Raw genomic sequence first — 20887 nt, 5'->3', positions numbered from 1 at the left:
GGAGTAGCAACCTTAATCAGGATATGCTTGTTAAGCTCAAGGCGGTCTATACCATTGTCGAGCAATTGTACACCGGAGCTCAACGTACCCTTGCTACCATCTCCCCAACTAATCAAGGACCCAACCTGTTAAGTGATGTGTTGAAGAAATTGTCCATCTTACCCACCAGACTTCAAGAAATTAAACGGTCTTGTGCAAGAGCCGGAGCTGTGACAGCCTTGAGCCGTGCCAAGGCATGGGTACCGGACTTAGACCCGGCAGATGTGGACAGTGGGTATCCAAGCTTAAAGGAGGATGGGACTTCTTTTGATCAGCAAGACTTCGCCGCCTGTGTTAAAGAAATTCGTCCTCGTGCAACAGTCATTACTGAAGAGACCAACCTCTCCAAATATCAGCCGGCTTACGATGCAGACAATCATAAGATGTCTACCCCAGCGTATAAAGTGATGGACCTAATTCCTCCAATTCGTAAGCACACCTTCGCACACCTACCCCAGCATATAAAGGAAACACCATGCTTTCAACAAAAAATGGGAATCATAGTTGAAAAATCAAAAAGTATGCTTAAAATGCAATTTAAAAACTAAAAGCAAAACTTCTGCTAAAAATAATGAGAATGGGAGTGGTAGTAAGTAGAGAGCGACAAACAGGAACAAACGACATGAGAAAAAACGTGCCCGCTCTACCATCCAATTCTCAGGACAGCCTACTGGAAAAAAAAAAGCACATCCCTCTACACAGACCGGGCCCAAAAACAGACAAAGACCAGGCCCAGATGGAAACAAAAAGAGCAGCTTAGACTCAGACCGAAAACAATGACATGCTGCACACGCACGAAAGTAGAACAACTAGCGATCACAAAATTCATCTAAACAAACCAGCGATCACAAAAAAAAAAACTAGCAATCACATCTTGATCCGGTGGTCCTGGACTTAGATGTGAGGTAAGCATTTCACATCTACTCCCTCCGTTTCGAATTACTTGTCGTAGGTATGGGTGTATCTAGATGTATTTTAGTTCTAGATACATCCATTTCTGTGACGAGTAATTTGGAACGGAGAGAGTAGATGTGAAATGGCAAAATCAAAACTAAAATAGTTCATAATTTAAAACAAATAATAATAAAAAAGAAAAGGAGAAAGAAGAAACAGCAAAAGAAAAAAAAAGAACGCAGCAGCCTATAGACTAGCAGCGCAGCTACCTAACGTGGCTTCCCCTAAAAAGCGAAACGTTGGCTACGAAAACAGTTTTAAAATGTTGCTTACGAAACAGGACAACAAACAACTCACGGAAAAAAACAAAAAGCGCTGCGTGCACGAATCGTTAAAGCTTTGCATCAAACGGTTTAGGAGTTAGATGTGAGATAAGTATTTCACGTCTAGCAAAACTGATTTGTAAAGCCATGAACTCTCAACATCCATTCCAGTAAGACCTGGCTATGCCCAGTTGGTGAAGACAACGTTGTAAGCTTCATCCGGTTAGAGAAAAATGTAGGGGTGGCGAGGAAAGGGGAAGGGTCGTGATGTCGTTGAGCTTGAAGCACGGACGAAGAGGGGCCGTCGATGGAGATGACGGCGTACCAGACCTTGCTCACCAGCTTGAACCCTCCATGGATTTCACCAGCAACCAGATTAATTTTTCAAGTCCATGGACGGCACCATTCATGCATTTTTGCAAAATAAATTGAACTTGTAGATATGATTTTTCACCGAGTTATGATACAATGACTATATGGGTCCTAGGATACTGATTCAAGATAGTAAAAACCTTTGTTCTAAAGAGGAAAAACAGATATGGATCCATGCAACTCTTATTCTGCCTTAGCACCCTTTTATCTCAAGTTTCAAACAAGAGTTACACTATACCTCTTGTAAAAAGGAAGAGGTATACTACACCTAGATCAGCACCAGAAACTCTGGACTGCAACTTGAGAGTTTGCTAGCACTTTGTTATTCTTGGCAATCCCTTACATAACCTAAAACTGTACAACAAAACACTCGGTTTTTGCGAAACCCGCTTTCCTACATAAGCTTTGGAACTTAGTAGCATCAATCCTCCTGCAGAGGCAGAGGGAGAGGCAGGGTCTTGAGCACATCTCTCAGCGCGTACTGTATGCTATCACATTTGTGATCAGACATCAAGTTGCCCGACAACAGTATCCGCTGGAAATTTTCCCCGGCGTCCCCTCTCCAGAGCGTGTACGACTCCTCCTCGACGCCGTTTATATTCTCGACGTCCCTCTGGAGGTAATACAGCGTCCCCGGGAGGAAGAGATCCTCGGGCACATACACGTCCTCTTCGCCGTCCGGCTTCAAAACTTTCGCCGGGCCCTGAAGACGGGGCGGGTCTTTTGCAGCATCTGACAGAAGCAAGAGCCACGCCAGATTCAGTAAGATACATACAAATCCTAATAATAAATTATCTTGGACTTACCACCTGAGCTAGCTGATGTTACAACTTTGGCGTAATCAGCAAGTTTGTTCGCCACGTCTTGGATGGACGAAACAACTAGCTTAGCATTAGTCACAATATCCACTATATGCTTCCAATCTTCCTTCTCCAAAACTTTGGCCCTGCAAAACAGCATGATTCAGAAACATGTATGCAAATACAACCAAAAGCCTGTCTTAAACCTTCAGAACTTCAAGTGCTAAACTGCTAATCATACGAATAAGCTACAGGGAAGAAGGAGATTTCCATAGGAAGTTCAATCACCAGCAAGAAGGATGATCATCAGATTCATTGTGCACGTGCTACTCAGAGGAAAGTTTCCTGACATTTAATCTAAAAATGTTTTGTCATTTGCTGCACTTCAGTTTCAGTGCTTACCAATCTGTTTCAATTATTTCATTTCGCAATCTTGCCAGCGAAGCTGCACTTAACCTAGGAACAATGTCATCCTGCAAGACAGAAGACATGTCAACTACAAAGTTGAGACAGGGGAAGCAGCCAAAACAAGATTTATATTACCAACAGAAACCCGAAACGAACCTGCAGTACAACAGTGGTGACATAGCTTGCGCAACTCTCAGCTATCTCTCTCGATACACAGGGCGGGACTCCAAATCCAACAGCTGAAACTATGTCGGGACTAAATCCAAGCTCCTCCTTCGACTTCTTCCTTAACATTATAGCAAGCAATGCAGCTGAAGCTCCTCCAAGGGAGTGACCTACCAACCGCAACTTGTAGTCCTGCTTGCTTTGAAGAAAATTACAGAAGGAAATAAGCAGAGGAAATGAAAGGAAGATGCAGATATTATGCCTAAAATACTAGCTATTTCCCACCTTGTGTTTTTCCAAACATTTTTTGATGATGCTCAACTCATGGCGTAGGTACCATCGAGCGGCCTCGTATGTTCCAAAGTGTGTTGAGAAACCTTTAGGTGACACCTTCTTATCGCTTAATGCAACCAAATCGGTGACAAGGTCATAAACCGTATGGGTCCCACGAATCCCAAGGATGACCAGTTTAGCACGCGGATCGATGCCGATGTAATATCCAGGTCTGAAAATACTAGAATCCTTGACAAACTTTAAAACATTCCTCGGCCGGAGCATGCTATGCTTTGCAAGCCCAGTGGCACTGCCCTTATAGCAACCCTTTGCGAGTTCAAGGTGATAAATTAGTTCTTGAACCTAAAAAAAGGGAAAGAGGTGACTCCCCTATCAGATGCGCATGCTAGTGCAAGATCTTTGAGAAGCATAAACAGTCTACAGTAGAGAGTCTAAAATTATAATATTCGGTCATCATGAGCAGATAATTAATAGACCGATTTGAATTATTTTATGTTCTTCTTCTTCTTGGGTAAAGTGGCGATTGTTGAGATAATCCTGTCTGTCGATTAAGATTTCGAAGAGTAGAACAATACGAAGTAAGGGAAGCCTGCAGTGCAGGACATACCTTCTTATTGGAGGAAATCTGAACGCCCTTGAAGGCTTGAGCATTCTTTGCGGAAGCTTGGGTAAGGTAAATGAGGTAGAGGCCGACAGTAAGGTCACTGAGGCTCCAGTCCTGTATGCTTACCTTGCTGTGCTGGAGGTCACTTATGATCTCGCTAAAAGTGCGGGTGCTTGCGGGGATGTTGTCAGCTGCATGCATCGAGATTGTACCATGTTAGTTTTGCGATTAATTAATTAATTAATTAAAGAAATCTGATTGGAGCAAGTTGTATTGCAAAAAAACAACATAATTAGCCAGTTCAGTTATGACTAACAATCGAAATAGTTGTGAGCTACGAGTCATGTCTGCAACCGCAACGATGAGCGTAATTGTTTCGTTTGCCCTAACATTGCGACGTTGGAACGTGATGATCCCCCAATTGTGGTAGTGTAGTTACTCTCCCTCCGTCCCCCAAAAAAAACGTGTCGCTGATTTAGTACCAGTCTGCGACACTTATTTTGAGACGGAGGGAGTACCTAGTACCTGATTGATTTTGGGGGCAGGTTGCATACCAATTGATAAAAATTATCCATAAAAGATTCAGGCTTGCTGTGAAAAAGGGACATTTTAGCAACAGCCACGCAAGATCTGGGTTATTTCTGTTTCCTAATAAAATCCTAATCCATGTGTCTCATCTGTCCTGAACAGTCAGAGGCAGCAAAAAGGTATATCAATGGAGGAGAAAATGCTTACAGGCGAATGGCTTCCAGTTGTAGTGCTTGTAGAGCTGCAGCGCCGGCTCGAGTGCCTTGGTCACCCAGGCCACGTCGGGCCGCCAGGACGTCCAGGGCAGCCCGGCGCCCTCGTCGTCGTCGTCCGAACCCTCCCGCTTGGACCTCTTGGCGTCCAGGGCCACGGCCGCCGCCCGGGCCCTGGCCTTGTCGTCCTCCTCCGGCCCGGAGGGGGTGGTGGTCCCGCCGAAGAGGAGGCGGGTGAGCGCGGGCGGGAGGATGGTGGGGCGGCTGCGGTGGCGGGTCAGGAGGAGGCGGGCGCGGGACAGCAGGTGCTTGGCCGCCATGGCTGGACCTGGATGGGGTTTGGGGGCGGAGGGCGGGCGGGAGGAAGAAGAAAGGACAAGGGACGAGAGGCTTCTCTGCTGGGGAGGAACAGCACGGGCGTGGCCTGAACGAATCCTGGCCGTCCATCTGGGAACGGAAGGTCAAAAATATTTGTAGAGTTCTTTGTCACAAGTCTTGGCACCGACGCGAATCAACCTGTGGTTGAGACGTTCCCGTCGACAACGAGGCGCCTATGGTGACTTCGTAAATCTCAACATGATATGCCGGCTCAGCCTCTCGGAGGTGCTCATAGAGGTAGGGTGTGCGTGTGTGCGTTCATAGAGGTGAGTGTATGCGCGTGTATATGAGCGCTTGTGTCTGTACTGATGCTCAAAAAAAAAGTCTTGGCACCGACGAGATGGGAGGAGAGGAGTAGGGCATACAACATTATGGAATGGAGGGAGTATTATTTTGGCGCAGAAACTTTCTCACCATCAAAACGATGCCCTTGAAAATACCTATGACAACCCTATCTACACAATAGAGGAGGCATCAGATCCCCTCTCCTCGTGTCACTAAGGCAGTGAACGGAGGACGATCGTCAACAGAGGGAGGAGCAAACTATCGTCGTTGCGCTAAGGTTAAAAATACAACACCATGGCCACTATAAAAATCTAACAGACATGTTGTGACACAAGATCTACGAGGCAACCGTACATTTTCTATGCTAGCAGGAATAGAACTTGAGAAAAATTCAGTTCAGAGATATACAATGAACTTATTCAGTCTAGTCACACCACATCCTAACAAGGAAGAGGGCATGAGGAGGGGAAGATCTATTTTGAGGTGCTCATTTGGGCTAGGGAGGACCTTTAGTGGTCAGTATCCAACTCAAGGCAAGCTCTGCAGCAAGGTGAACGCTGCCTCCAAGCCACACACAATCATCATCACCTTCTAGACCTCCATCTGCTTGCATTCAAACCGATGGGCTAGCACAAGCGCCTGCTGGAGGAGGATGGGGACATCAACGGAAGCTCAAGCGGAAGGGTTTCAGTATGGGAGATGAAGCCGCAGGCTGAAGCTTGAGTCGGGGACTGGCACCTCAAAGAACATCAGCAGGGACATGGCTTGGCGTCAGGCCGTAGGATGGCGACAGCTCGTGGGGTGGATGATCATGGACGGCTGATGTCTCCAGTACTTGTGGGACATGAGTGGGGTGGTGCTGGAAGACGAAGGTGTAGTGGAGACGACGGCACGCCGCCGTCCATGTCAACGTCGCGCCAGGACCTTGGCGGCTAGAGTTGGCGCACGATAGGGGCGAGGGCAGAATGACGAGGCGATGCTTGAGGACCAAAGGAGTGAGGTGAATCGGAGCTCTGCCTGCGAAGGGTGTCGCAAGATATGACCGGCATTGGCCTTGAACGGATGCGGTGGAGGCGGCGCCTCGGTTGGGAGAGATACGTGCTGGCAAAGAGAGGGTGATGAAGAGGAGGGTGAGACTGCGTGCGAGAAGTGAGCGATGGAGAGCGGGCTACAGGGGCCGGAACCAGGCTGTGGCGGACCCTCCGACCGAGTTTTCCAGGGGCCTGGTGAGGCTTTGGAGGGCTTGTGTGGGAGGGGTGATCGACCATACATTCACGGTCAAGGTCGCATGATCCGATGGCAGAAAAAAATCAGGATGACGTGGATAGCGTGCATGCACTCCCACTCGTGCAACCCTTTCCTTGGAGAATTGATGACTAGTGATTTCTCTGCAACCGTGTGTCTTGATCTTCACCACATGTCCATGGTAGTCTGACAACACACTAGTAGAAAATAGGGTTTTGGTCCAGGTCAGAAAAGGGCATTAATCCCGGTTCTCCTACGAACCGGGACCAATGGGTGCATCGGTCCCGGTTCGTGAGGCCGGGGCGCCGGCCGGGCCTCGAGGGCCATTAGTACTGGTTCATCTGACCCCTTTGATCTCGATTCCAGACATGAACCGGGACCAATGGGCCTCGCTCCTGGCGCAGCACCTTTAGTCTCGGTTGGTGGCTGGAACCGGGACTAAAGGTCAGTCTTCTGTCCCGGTTCTAGCCACCACCGGGACTAAAGAGATGCCTATATATACCCTCGCCCCTGCCGCTCACTCCTCTGTTTTTTTTGCCGTGTGGGAGGTGTGTGCATGCGCTGCTTTGTCTCCCTTCTATGCATGCACATGAGGTGTTCGATGAAATGCTTGAGCCACACTTAAGCTTTCTCCTCTCCAAGCTCAACCTGCAAGCTCCATTTTCCCTAAGATTTGTCTAGGTTTATCGGTCCATCCCGTCCCGTCCCCGTCCTCACCGCCGTCGACCGCCCGTGCCGATCTTGTCCTCGGAACCACCATGGTGAGCCTCTTGTTCTTATATTCGTTTTAAAAGAAAAAATTCTTACTTATATGATTTAGATAGATACTTGTATGATTTTTTACTTTTATTATTGTTTGTTATTATATAGTGCCATGGTTTTGGTATCCGCCCTCGTTGGCCCTCGTCCTAACTACGATTTGGATGTGGTATATATTTTATTATGATTTGTTTCATTTAGTGTTTATGACAATTATGTCGACCAACGCGACATAGATGTTTTTATCTAGGAGGTATGTGAACCGGAAATTCCAACCAACCCTCTTGTCGAGAGGTTAAATTTAGTTGAAAATAAAACAATTACTTGAAGAAAAAATTAAAAAGAATTGAGGAGGGGATGATGGAATTGGAGTTGCATGTTGCGGATGTCGTCGATGATCACAAGATCAAGATGGATGAAATGTGCTTGAAGATTAGAAAGATTAGAAAATATGCCACTCATACTGAGGCTTGGTATCATTATGCCGTTGGATCAATTGTTACCTTAGTTGCGATTATGATCGCATTTGTTGCTGCATTGAAATGTTTTACATAGTTTCAATGTATGTTTTAATTAGATGCTCTAGAGAGCTATATGTTATTCAATGAGAACTATGTATGAACTTTATGTATTTATTTTTTCAGTAATAACATCTGATCACTACTGTACTTTGGTTTTAATGTGATGATGAACTTGTATTAGTTTGGTCACTTCTCTATTCATGATGTTCTGTAATGGTTTTTGATACACTTGATTATATAATGCACGCAGATGAACCGGCAATGGATGTACGGTGACAGACGCACCTCCGAGTACATTGAGGGCCTACATAATTTTCTAGAAGTGGCTGAGGCAAACAAGCAGAATGGTTTTATGTATTTTTCATGCCCTATCTGTGGGAATACGAAGGATTACTCTAACTCGAAAACCCTTCTTGTCCACCTGCTTGAGAAGGGTTTCATGCCAAACTATAATGTTTGGACCAAGCACGGAGAAAGAGGGGTTATGATGGAAGACAACAAAGAAAAAGAGGACGATGACAACTATCCGCCCCCTGAATACGGTGATACTGCAACAGAGGAAGCTGAAGATCAAGAGGAACCAGACGATGTGCCCGATGACGATCTTCGCCGGGTCATTGTTGATGCAAAGAGACAATGCCAAAGTGAAAGGGAGAAGTTGAAGTTCGATCGCATGTTAGAGGATCACAAAAAAGGGTTGTACCCAAATTGCGAAGATGACAACACAAAGCTCGGTACCACACTGGAATTGCTGCCATGGAAGGCAGACTATGATGTATCTAACAACGAATTCGGGAAGCTACTGAAAATAATGAAGAAGAAGCTTCCAAAGGATAACGAATTGCCCGATGGTACGTACGAAGCAAAGAAGGTTCTATGCCCTCTAGGATTGGAGGTACAGAAGATACATGCATGTCCTAATGACTGCATCCTCTACCGCGGTGAGTACCAGGAATTGAACGCATGCACGGTATGCGGTGCATTGCGGTATAAGATCAAACGAGATGACCCTGGTGATGTTGAGGGCGAGAACCCTAGGTAGAGGGTTCCTGCCAAGGTGATGTAGTATGCTCCTATAATACCATGGTTGAAATGTCTGTTCAGAAACAAAGAGCATGCCAAGTTGATGTGATGGCACAAAGAGGACCGTAAGAAAGACGGGAAGTTGAGAGCACCCGCTGATGGGTCGCAGTGGAGAAAAATCGAGAGAAGGTGGGGGGACTTTGCAGGTGACGCAAGGAACATATGGTTTGCTTTAAGCGCAGAGATGGCATTAATCCTTTTGCGGAGTAGAGAAGCAACCATAGCACCTGGCCCGTGACTCTATGTATCTATTGTTGGGGATCGTAGCAGAAATTTAAAATTTTCTACGCATCACCAAGATCAATCTATAGAGTAATCTAGCAACGAGGGAAGGGGAGTGCATCTACATACCCTTGTAGATCACTAAGCGGAAGCGTTGCTAGAACGCGGATGAAGGAGTCGTACTCGCAGCGATTCAGATCATGGTTGATTCCGATCTAAGCGCCGAACAACGGCGCCTCCGCGTTCAACACACGTGCAGCCCGGTGACATCTCCCACGCCTTGATCCAGCAAGGGGAGAAGGAGAGGTTGGGGAAGACTCCATCCAGCAGCAGCACGACGGCGTAGTGGTGGTGGAGGAGCGCGGAACTCCAGCAGGGCTTCGCCAAGCACTACGAGAGACGAGGAGGGAGAGAGGTAGGGCCGCGCCAAGAGGGAGATCATCTCGTGTGTCTTGCAGCCCCCAATACCTCAAGTATATATAGGGGAAGGGGAGGGGCTGCGCCCCCATCTAGGGTTCCCTCCCTAGGGGTGGCGGCAGCCCCAAAACCCATCTAGGGTTGCGGCCAAGGGGGAGAGAGGGGGCGCACCTAGGGTGGGCCTTAAGGCCCATCTGGACCTAGGGTTTGCCCCCTCCCACTCTCCCTTGCGTCTTGGGCCTTGGTGGGGGGGCGCACCAGCCCACCTGGGGCTGGTCCCCTCCCACACTTGGCCCACGCAGCCTTCTAGGGCAGGTGGCCCCACCTGGTGGACCCACGGGACCCTCCCGGTGGTCCCGGAACGTTACCGATAGCACCCGAAACTTTTCCGGTGACCAAAACGGGACTTCCCATATATAAATCTTTACCTCCGGACCATTCCGGAACTCCTCGTGACGTCTGGGATGTCATTCGGGACTCCGAACAACATTCGGTAACCGTGTACATACTTTCCCTATAACCCTAGCGTCATCGAACCTTAAGTGTGTAGACCCTATGGGCTCGGGAGTCATGCAGACATGGCCGAGACAACTCTCTGGTCAATAACCAACAGCGGGATCTGGATACCCATGTTGGTTCCCACATGCTCCACGATGATCTCATCGGATGAACCACGATGTCAAGGATTCAATCAATCCCGTATACAATTCCCTTTGTCTATCGGTACGATACTTGCCCGAGATTCGATCGTCGGTATCCCGATACCTTGTTCAATCTCGTTACCGGCAAGTCTCTTTACTTGTTCAGTAACACATCATCCCGTGATCAACTCCTTGGTCACATTGTGCACATTATGATGATGTCCTACCGAGTGGGCCCAGAGATACCTCTCCGTTACACGGAGTGACAAATCCCAGTCTCGATTCGTGCCAACCCAATAGACACTTTCGGAGATACCCGTAGTGCACCTTTATAGCCACCCAGTTACGTTGTGACGTTTGGCACACCCAAAGCACTCCTACGGTATCTGGGAGTTGCACAATCTCATGGTCTAAGGAAATGATACTTGACATTAGAAAAGCTTTAGCATACGAACTACATGATCTTGTGCTAGGCTTAGGATTGGGTCTTGTCCATCACATCATTCTCCTAATGATGTGATCCCGTTATCAACGACATCCAATGTCCATGGTCAGGAAACCATAACCATCTATTGATCAACGAGCTAGTCAACTAGAGGCTTACTAGGGACATGGTGTTGTCTATGTATCCACACATGTATCTGAGTTTCCTATCAATACAATTCTAGCATGGATAATAAACGATTATCATGAACAATGAAATATAATAATAACTAATTTATTATTGCATCTAGGGCATATTTCCAACAGTCTCCCACTTGCACTAGAGTCAATAATCTAGTTCACATCGCCATGTGATTAACACTCACAGGTCACATCGCCATGTGACCAACATCCAAAGAGTTTACTAGACTCAATAATCTAGTTCACATCACTATGTGATTAACACTCAATGAGTTCTGGGTTTGATCATGTTATGCTTGTGAGAGAGGTTGTAGTCAACGGGTCTGCAATATTCAGATCCCTATATATTTCGCAAAACTTTATGTCATATCTTAGATGCTGCTACCACGTTCCACTTGGAGCTAATCCAAATTGTTGCTCCATTATACGTATCCGGTATCTCTACTCAGAGCTATCCAGATAGGTGTTAAGCTTGCATCGACATAACTCTTTACGTCGAACTCTTTATCACCTCCATAACCGAGAAACATTTTCTTATTCCTCTAAGGATAATTTTGACCGCCATCTGGTGATCCACTCCTAGATCACCTTTGTACCCTCTTGCCAGACATGTGGCGAGGCACACATCAGGTGCGGTACTCAGCATGGCATACCGTATAGAGCCTATGACAAAAGCATAGGGGACGACCTTCGTCCTTCCTCTTTCTTCTGTCGTGGTCAAGCTTTGAGTCTTACTCAACTTCACACCTTACAACTCAGGTAAGAACCCCTTCTTTGACTGATCTATTTTGAACTCCTTCAAAAACATGTCAAGGTGTGCGTTCTTTGAAAGTATCATCAGGCGTCTTGATCTATTTCTATAGATCTTGATGCCCAATATGTAAGCAGCTTTATCCAGGTCTTCCTTTGAAAATCACTCTTCAAACAACCGTTTATGCTTTCCAGAAATTCTACATTATTTCGAATCAACAATATGTCATCCACATATACTTATCAGAAATGTTGTAGTGCTCCCACTCACTTTCTTGTAAATACAAGTTTCTAGCAAACATTGTATAAACCTAAAAGCTTTGATCACTCCATTAAAGCATATATTCCGACTCCGAGATGCTTGCTCTAGTCCATAGAAGGATTGCTGGAGCCAGCATACCTTTTAGCATCCTTAGGATCAACAAAACCTTTTATTGTATCACATACAACTTTTTCTTACGAAAAGTGGTAAGAAAACTTGTTTTGACATCCATCTGTCAGATTTCATAATCGAAAAATACAGCTAATGCTAACATGATTCTGACGGACTTAAGCATCGCTACGGGTGAGAAATTCTCATCGTAGTCAACTCCTTGAACTTGTGAAAAGGCTCTTTCCCACAAGTCGAGCTTCATAGACGGTAACATTACCACACACGTCCGTCTTCTTCTTAAAGATCCATTTATCTCAATGGCTCGCCGATCATCGGGCAAGTCCACCAAAGTCCATACTTTGTTCTGATACATGGATCCTATCTCGGATTTCATGGCTTCTAACCATTTGTCGGAATACGGGCCCACCATCGCTTCTCCATAGCTCGTAGGTTCATTGTTGTCTAACAACATGATATCTAAGACAGGATTACCGTACCACTTAGGAGTAGTACATATCCTTGTCGAACTACGAGGTTCGATAGCAACTTGATCCGAAGCTTCATGATCACTATCATTAACTTCCTATTCAACAGACGTAGGCGCCACAGAAAACATATTTCTGTGTTGTATCACTCTTTGGTTGAAGTAAAGGTTCGACAACCTCATCAAGTTCTATCTTCCTCCCACTCAATTCTTTCGAGAGAAACTCCTTCTCGAGAAAGGACTCGCTCTTAGCGACAAACAATTTGTCCTCGGATCTGAGATAGAAGGTATACCCAACTGTCACCTTTGGGTATCCTATGAAGATGTGTTTGTCTGCTTTTGGGTTCGAGTTTCTCCGGCTGAAGCCTTAAGCATCACAGCCCCAAACATTAAGAAACAACAATTTTTGGTTTCTTGCCAAACCATATTCATACGACGTCGTCTCAACGGACTTAGATGGTGTCCTATCTAAAGTGAACGCAGCTGTCTCTAACGCATATTCTCAAAATGAAAACGGTAGATCGGTAAGACACATCATAGATCGCACCATATCTCATAAGGTTCGATTACGACGTCCGGGCACACCATTACCCTGTGGTGTTCCTGGTGGCTTCAACTGTGAAACAATTCCACAATGTCTTAAGTGATTGCCAAACTCATAACTCAGAAATTCTCATCGACCAGATCATAGGAATTTAATCTTCTTGTTATGATGGTTCTTAACTTCACTCTGAAACCGCTTGAACTTTTCAAATGTTTCAGACTTGTGCTTCATTAAGTAAATATACCTATATCTACTCAAATCGTAAGTGAAGCTGAGAAAATAGCGATATCCACCGCACGCTTCAATTCTCATTGGATCACATGCATCAGCATGTATGATTTCCAATAAGTCACTTGCATGTTTCATTGTACCTTAAAACGGGGTCTTAGTCATCCTGCCCATGAGGCATGGCTCGCATGTGTCAAGCGATTCAAAATCAAGTGACTCCAAACATCCATCGACACGGAGTTTCTTCATGCATCTTACGCCAATATGACCTAAGCGGTAGTGCCACGAGAAAGTGGTACTATCTACATCTTTTGGCGTGAACATGTGTATTACCACGACCGAGATTCACTGAACCATTCACATAGGGGGCATGACCATGAAAGGTATTATTCATGTAAACAGAATAACCATTATTCACTAACTTAAATGAATAACCGTATTGCAATGAGCATGATCTAATCATATTCATGCTCAACGCAGACACCTGATAACATTTATCTAGGTTCAATACTAATCCCGAAGGCAGATGGAGCGTGCGATGGTGATCTCATCAACTTTGGAAACACTTCCAACACACATCGTCACCTCGCCCTTAGCCAGTCTCCGTTTAGTCTGTAGCTTTTGCTTCAAGTCACCAATAATAGCAACTGAACCGGTATCCAATACCCAGGTGCTACCAGGAGTACTAGTGAGGTACACATTAATAACACGTATATACTTTGTTGAAGTTGCCAGCCTTCTTATCTACCATGCATTTGGGGTAATTCCGCTACCAGTGACCGTTCCCCTTACAATAGAAGCACTTAGTCTCGGGTTTGGGTTCAACCTTGGGTTCCTTCACTGGAGCGGCAACTGGTTTGCCATCCATGAAGTTTCCCTTCTAGCCCTTGCCCTTCTTGAAACCAGTGGTCTTGTTAAACCATCAACACTTGATGCTCCTTCTTGATTTCTACCTTTTGTGGTCTTAAGCACCGCGAACAGCTCCGGGATCAACTCCATCCCTTGCATGTCATAGTTCATCACGAAGATCTAGTAGCTTAGTGATAGTGGCTAGAGAACTCTATCAATCACTATCTTATCTGGAAGTTTAACTCCCACTTGAGTTAAGTGATTGTAGCACCCAGACATTCTGAGCACATGCTCACTAGCTGATCTATTCTCCTCCATCTTGTTGGCAAAAGAACTTGTCAGAGGTCTCATACCTCTCAACACGGGCATGAGCCTGAAATCCCAATTTCAGCTCTTGGAACATCTCATATGTCTTATGGCGTTCAAAACATCATTGGAATCCCGATTCTAAGCCGTAAAGTATGGTGCACTAAACTATCAAGTAGACATCAGGATGTGTCTGTCAGGTGTTCACAACATCCACAGACAACGTTGTAGGGGTTTGCACATCGAGCGGTGCATCAAAGACACAAGCCTTCTGTGTAGCAGTGAGGACACTCCTCGGACTACGGACCCAGTCCGCATCATTGCTTACAATATCTTTCAACTTGGTCTTTCTCTAGGAACGTATTGAAACAGGGAGCTACAACGTGAGCTATTTATCTACAACAAATTTGCAAAGACAATTTAGACTATGTTCATGATAATTAAGTTCATCTAATCAAATTATTTAATGAACTCCCACTCAGATAGACATCCCTCTAGTCATCTAAGTGAAACATGATCTGAGTCAACTAGGCCGTGTCCGATCATCACGTGAGACGGACTAGTCAACATCGGTGAACATCTTCATGTTGATCGTATCTTCTATACGACTCATGCTCGACCTTTCGGTCTTCCGTGTTACGAGGCCATTTCTGTACATAATAGACTCGTCAGGTCAACCTAAGTGTATTGCGTGTGTAAATCTGGCTTACACCCGTTGTATTCGAACGTTAGAATCTATCACACCCGATCATCACGTGGTGCTTCGAAACAACGAACCTTCGCAACGGTGCACAGTTAGGGGGAACACTTTCTTGAAATTATTACGAGGGATCATCTTATTTAAGCTACCGTCGTTCTAAGCAAATAAGATGTAAAACATGATAAACATCACATGCAATCAAATAGTGACATGATATGGCCAATATCATTTGCTCCTTTTGATCTCCATCTTCGGGGCTCCATGATCATCGTTGTCACCGGCATGACACCATGATCTCCATCATCAAGATCTCCATCATCATGTATTCTTGAAGTTGTCTCGTCATCTGTTACTTCTACTACTATGGCTAACGCTTTAGCAATAAAGTAAAGTAATTACAAGACATTTATGTTGACACGCAGGTCATAAATAAATTAAGACAACTCCTATGGCTCCTGCCGGTTGTCATACTCATCGACATGCAAGTCGTGATTCCTATTACAAGAACATGATCAATCTCATACATCACATATATCATTCATCACATCCTTTTGGCCATATCACATCACACAGCACATGCTGCAAAAACAAGTTAGACGTCCTCTAATTGTTGTTGCAAGTTTTTACGTGGCTGCTATAGGTTTCTAGCAAGAACGTTTCTTACCTACGCCAAAACCACAACGTGATATGCCAATTTCTATTTACCCTTCATAAGGACCCTTTTCATCGAATCCGATCCGACTAAAGTGGGAGAGACAGACACCCGCTAGTCACCTTATGCAACTAGTGCATGTCAGTCGGTAGAACCTGTCTCACGTAAGAGTACGTGTAAGGTCGGTCCGGGCCGCTTCATCCCACGATGCCGCCGAATCAAGATAAGACTAGTAACGCCAAGTAAATTGACAAAATCGACGCCCACAACAACTTGTGTTCTACTTGTGCATAGAAATTACGCATAGACCTAGCTCTGATAGCACTATTGGGGATCGTAGCAGAAATTTAAAATTTTCTACGCATCACCAAGATCAATCTATGGAGTAATCTAGCAACGAGGAAAGGGGAGTGCATCTACATACCCTTGTAGATCGCTAAGCGGAAGCGTTGGAAGAACGCGGATGAAGGAGTCGTACTCGCAGCGATTCACATCGCGGTTGATTCCGATCTAAGCGCCGAACAACGGCGCCTCCGCGTTCAACACACGTGCAGCCCGGTGACGTCTCCCACGCCTTGATCCAGCAAGGGGAGAAGGAGAGGTTGGGGAAGATTCCATCCGGCAGCAGCACGATGGCGTGGTGGTGGTGGAGGAGCGCGGAACTCCAGCAGAGATTCGCCAAGTACTACGAGAGACGAGGAGGGAGAGAGGTAGGGCTGCGCCAAGAGGGAGATCATCTCGTGTGTCTTGCAGCCGCCAATACCTCAAGTATATATAGGGGAAGGGGAGGGGCTGCGCCCCCATCTACGGTTCCCTCCCTAGGGGTGGCGGCAGCCCCAAAACCCATCTAGGGTTGAGGCCAAGGGGGGGGAGAGGGGGCGCACCTAGGGTGGGCCTTAAGGCCCATCTGGACCTAGGGTTTGCCCCCTCCCACTCTCCCTTGCTCCTTGGGCCTTGGTGGGGGGGGGGGTGCACCAGCCCACCTAGGGCTGGTCCCCTCCCACACTTGGCCCACGCAGCCTTCTAGGGCTGGTGGACCCCCGGGACCCTCTCGGTGGTCTCGGTACGTTACCGATAGCACCCGAAACTTTTCCGGTGACCAAAACGGGACTTCCCATATATAGATCTTTACCTCCGGACCATTCCGAAACTCCTCGGGATGTCCGGGATCTCATCCGGGACTCCGAACAACATTCAGTAACCGCGTACATACTTTCCCTATAATCCTAGCGTCATCGAACCTTAAGTGTGTAGACCCTACGGGCTCAGGAGTCATGCAGACATGGCCGAGACAACTCTCCGGTCAATAACCAACAGCGGGATCTGGATACGCATGTTGGTTCCCACATGCTCCACGATGATCTCATCGGATGAACCACGATGTCAAGGATTCAATCAATCCCGTATACAATTCCCTTTGTCTATCGGTACGATACTTGCCCGAGATTCGATCGTTGGTATCTCGATACCTTGTTCCATCTCGTTACCGGCAAGTCTCTTTACTCGTTCCGTAACACATCATCCCGTGATCAACTCCTTGGTCACATTGTGCACATTATGATGATGTCCTACCGAGTGGGCCCAGAGATACCTCTCCATTACACAGAGTGACAAATCCCTGTCTCGATTCGTGCCAACCCAACAGACACTTTCAGAGATACCCGTAGTGCACCTTTATAGCCACCCAGTTACGTTGTGACGTTTGGCACACCCAAAGCACTCCTACGGTATCCGGGAGTTGCACAATCTCATGGTCTAAGGAAATGATACTTGACATTAGAAAAGCTTTAGCATACGAACTACATGATCTTGTGCTAGGCTTAGGATTGGGTCTTGTCCATCACATCATTCTCCTAATGATGTGATCCCGTTATCAACGACATCCAATGTCCATGGTCAGGAAACCATAACCATCTATTGATCAACGAGCTAGTCAACTAGAGGCTTACTAGGGACATGGTGTTGTCTATGTATCCACACATGTATCTGAGTTTCCTATCAATACAATTCTAGCATGGATAATAAAAGATTATCATGAACAATGAAATATAATAATAACTAATTTATTATTGCCTCTAGGGCATATCTCCAACATCTATAACCTTCCTCCATGGTTGTGCATAAAGCGGAAGTTCATTATGATGCCAGTGCTCATCCAAGGCCCTAAGCAACCCGGCAGCGACATTGATGTGTACCTAAGGCCATTAGTTGAAGAACTTTTACGGCTATGGAATGGAAAAGGTTTACGTGTGTGTGATGAGCACAACCAGGAGGAATTTGACCTACATGTGTTGTTGTTTGTAACCATCAATGATTGGCCTACTCTCAGTAACCTTTTAGGACAGGCAAACAAGGGATACCACGCATGCACGCACTATTTAGATGACATCGAAAGTAGACAAATGCAGGAAGAATGTGTACCTGGGACATTGTCGATTTCTTCCGACCAACCATCACTCTGAGCCCCTACCAATGCATTCCTCAATGCAATCTCTCAGAAGGTAATCGATCCAGAAATCCTACCAAGGTTAAAGAATTATTTGGTGTAATGTCTTGTCAGTTTCCAGCTGGTGTTCCCACCATCCTTCTTCAATATCATGACGCGGTGCAAGCAGGCCCAACAGGGCGTCAAATAGGCATGTACTACCTGCAGTTGAGAGGAGCTCGAGTGGGTAGTGGCAGCAGTGCTTATAAACCACTCTGAGCCCCTCTTAACTAGCGAGGTGGGACTAAACTTGTGGATGTGGCAGCAAAGGGCTTTAGTCCCGGTTGGTGGCTCGAACCGAGACGAAAGGCGTTTGCTTCCCGCCCTTTCGGCTGCTGAAAAGGAGCTTTAGTCCTTGTTGGTGGCTCAAACCAGGACGAAAGGGGGGCTTTCGTCCCGGTTCGAGCCACCAACCGGGACTAAAGGGGTGGCTATATAAGCGAGACTTCGCAAATTTCCAATCCCCACCTGTGCAGTTCCCCCGACTACACCGCCAGGCTACCCGAGCTCACCGTCGATGCCCTCGCCGTCAGGCTGCTCCACCGCGCCGCCGACACCCTCGACGACGCCTTGACGCCCTCTGCCCTGACACGCGCCCTGCCCCGACGCCGGCGCTGCTCCCCGCGCCCCTGCCCTATCCCAACGCTCCCCGCACTCCTGCCCTGACCCGACACCGTCGATCCCCTGCCCCTGCCCCGACGCCGCTGATAACCCACAAGTATAGGGGATTGCAACAGTTTTCGAGGGCAGAGTATTCAACCCAAATTTATTGATTCGACACAAGGGGAGCCAAAGAATATTCTCAAGTATTAGCAGCTGAGTTGTCAATTCAACCACACCTGGAAACTTAATATCTGCAGCAAAGTGTTTAGTAGCAAAGTAATATGATAGTAGTGGTAGCGGTAGCAAAAGGTAATGATAGCAAAAGTAATGTTTTTGGTATTTTGTAGTGATTGTAACAATAGCAACGGAAAAGTAAATAAGCGAAGAACAATATATGGAAAGCTCGTAGGCAATGGATCGGTGATAGAGAATTATGCCGGATGTGGTTCATCATGTAATAGTCATAACCTAGGGTGGCACAGAACTAGCTCCAATTCATCAATGTAATGTAGGCATGTATTCCGAATATAGTCACACGTGCTTATGGAAAAGAACTTACATGACATCTTTTGTCCTTCCCTCCCGTGGCAGCGGGGTCCTAATGGAAACTAAGGGATTTTAAGGCCTCCTTTTAATAGAATACCAGACCAAAGCATTAACACATAGTGAATACATGAACTCCTCAAACTACGGTCATCACCGGGAGTGGTCCCGATTATTGTCACTTCGGGGTTGCTGGATCATAACACATAGTAGGTGACTATAGACTTGCAAGATAGGATCAAGAACTCTCATATATTGATGAAAACATAATAGGTTCAGATCTGAAATCATGGCACTCGGGCCCTAGTGACAAGCATTAAGCATAGCAAAGTCATAGCAACATCAATCTCAGAACATAGTGGAATAATAGGGATCAAACCCTAACAAAACTAACTCGATTACATGATAAATCTCATCCAACCCATCACCGTCCAGCAAGCCTACAATGGAATTACTCACGCACGGCGGTGAGCATCATGAAATTGGTGATGGAGGATGGTTGATGATGACGATGGCGACGGATTCCCCTCTCCGGAGCCCCGAACGGACTCCAGATCAGCCCTCCCGAGAGGTTTTAGGGCTTGGCGGCGGCTCCGTAATGTAAAACGCGATGAATCCCTCTCTCTGATTTTTTTCTCCCCGAAAGCAAATATATAGAGTTGGAGTTGAGGTCGGAGGAGCTTCACGGGGCCCACGAGGTAGGGGCCGCGCCTAGGGGGCAAGCGCGCCCCCCCACCCTCGTGGCTAGGGTGTGGCCCCTGGTCTTCATCTTTTGCAATGATTTTTTATTATTTCCAAACAGACATTCCGTGAAGTTTCAGGTCATTCCGAGAACTTTTGTTTCTGCACATAAATAACATCATGGCAATTCTGCTGAAAACAGCGTCAGTCCGGGTTAGTTCCATTCAAATCATGCAAGTTAGAGTCCAAAACAAGGGCAAAAGTGTTTGGAAAAGTAGATACGACGGAGACGTATCAACTCCCCCAGGCTTAAACCTTTGCTTGTCCTCAAGCAATTCAGTTGACAAACTGAGAGTGATAAAGAAAAACTTTTACAAACTTTGTTTGCTCTTGTTGATGTAAATATGTAAAGCCAACATTCAAGTTTTCAGAAAAGATTATGAACTAACCATATTCATGATAACGCATAGGTCTCATGTTTACTCATATCAATGGCATAATCAACTAGCGAGCAATAATAATAAATCTCGGATGACAACACTTTCTCAAAACAATCATAATATGATATAACAAGATGATATCTCGCTAGCCCTTTCTGAGACCGCAAAACATAAATGCAGAGCACCTTTAAAGATCAAGGACTGACTAGACATTGTAATTCATGGTAAAAGAGATCCAGTCAAGTCATACTCAATGTAAACTAATAGTAATGAATGCAAATGACAGTGGTGCTCTCCAACTGGTGCTTTTTAATAAGAGGATGATGACTCAACATAAAAGTAAATAGATAGGCCCTTCGCAGAGGGAAGTAGGGATTTGTAGAGGTTCTAGAGCTCGATTTTGAAATAGAGGTGAATAATATTTTGAGCGGTATA

General features: G+C 46.1%; 1 protein-coding gene across 2 annotated transcripts; it reads right to left on the bottom strand.

Annotated features, from left to right (window-relative positions):
• Positions 1-1793: 1793 nt before the first annotated feature.
• LOC125552869 (alpha/beta-Hydrolases superfamily protein) lies at positions 1794-5032 on the bottom strand. 2 transcript variants are annotated; one of them, XM_048716571.2, is made up of 7 exons: positions 4635-5032; positions 3903-4090; positions 3287-3637; positions 2993-3193; positions 2831-2901; positions 2438-2574; positions 1794-2360 (listed from the first exon to the last, which is right to left on the bottom strand). In XM_048716571.2, exons 1-7 carry the CDS (start codon positions 4957-4959, stop codon positions 2050-2052), a joined length of 1584 nt encoding a protein of 527 aa, XP_048572528.1. In that variant the 5' UTR covers positions 4960-5032; the 3' UTR covers positions 1794-2049. The 2 variants fall into 2 exon arrangements, with proteins under 2 accessions (XP_048572528.1, XP_048572527.1); XM_048716570.2 differs by having other exon boundaries at positions 2435-2574; positions 4635-5029.
• Between the last annotated feature and the right edge of the window lie 15855 nt (positions 5033-20887).

This window comes from Triticum urartu, chromosome 4A (genome assembly GCF_056163025.1).
Source record: "Triticum urartu cultivar PI428250 chromosome 4A, HENAU_Tu73, whole genome shotgun sequence".
Classification (NCBI taxonomy): Eukaryota; Viridiplantae; Streptophyta; class Magnoliopsida; order Poales; family Poaceae; genus Triticum; species Triticum urartu.
The sequence above is the reverse complement of the archived record's forward strand: the minus strand, read 5'-3'. Positions and strand labels throughout refer to the sequence as shown.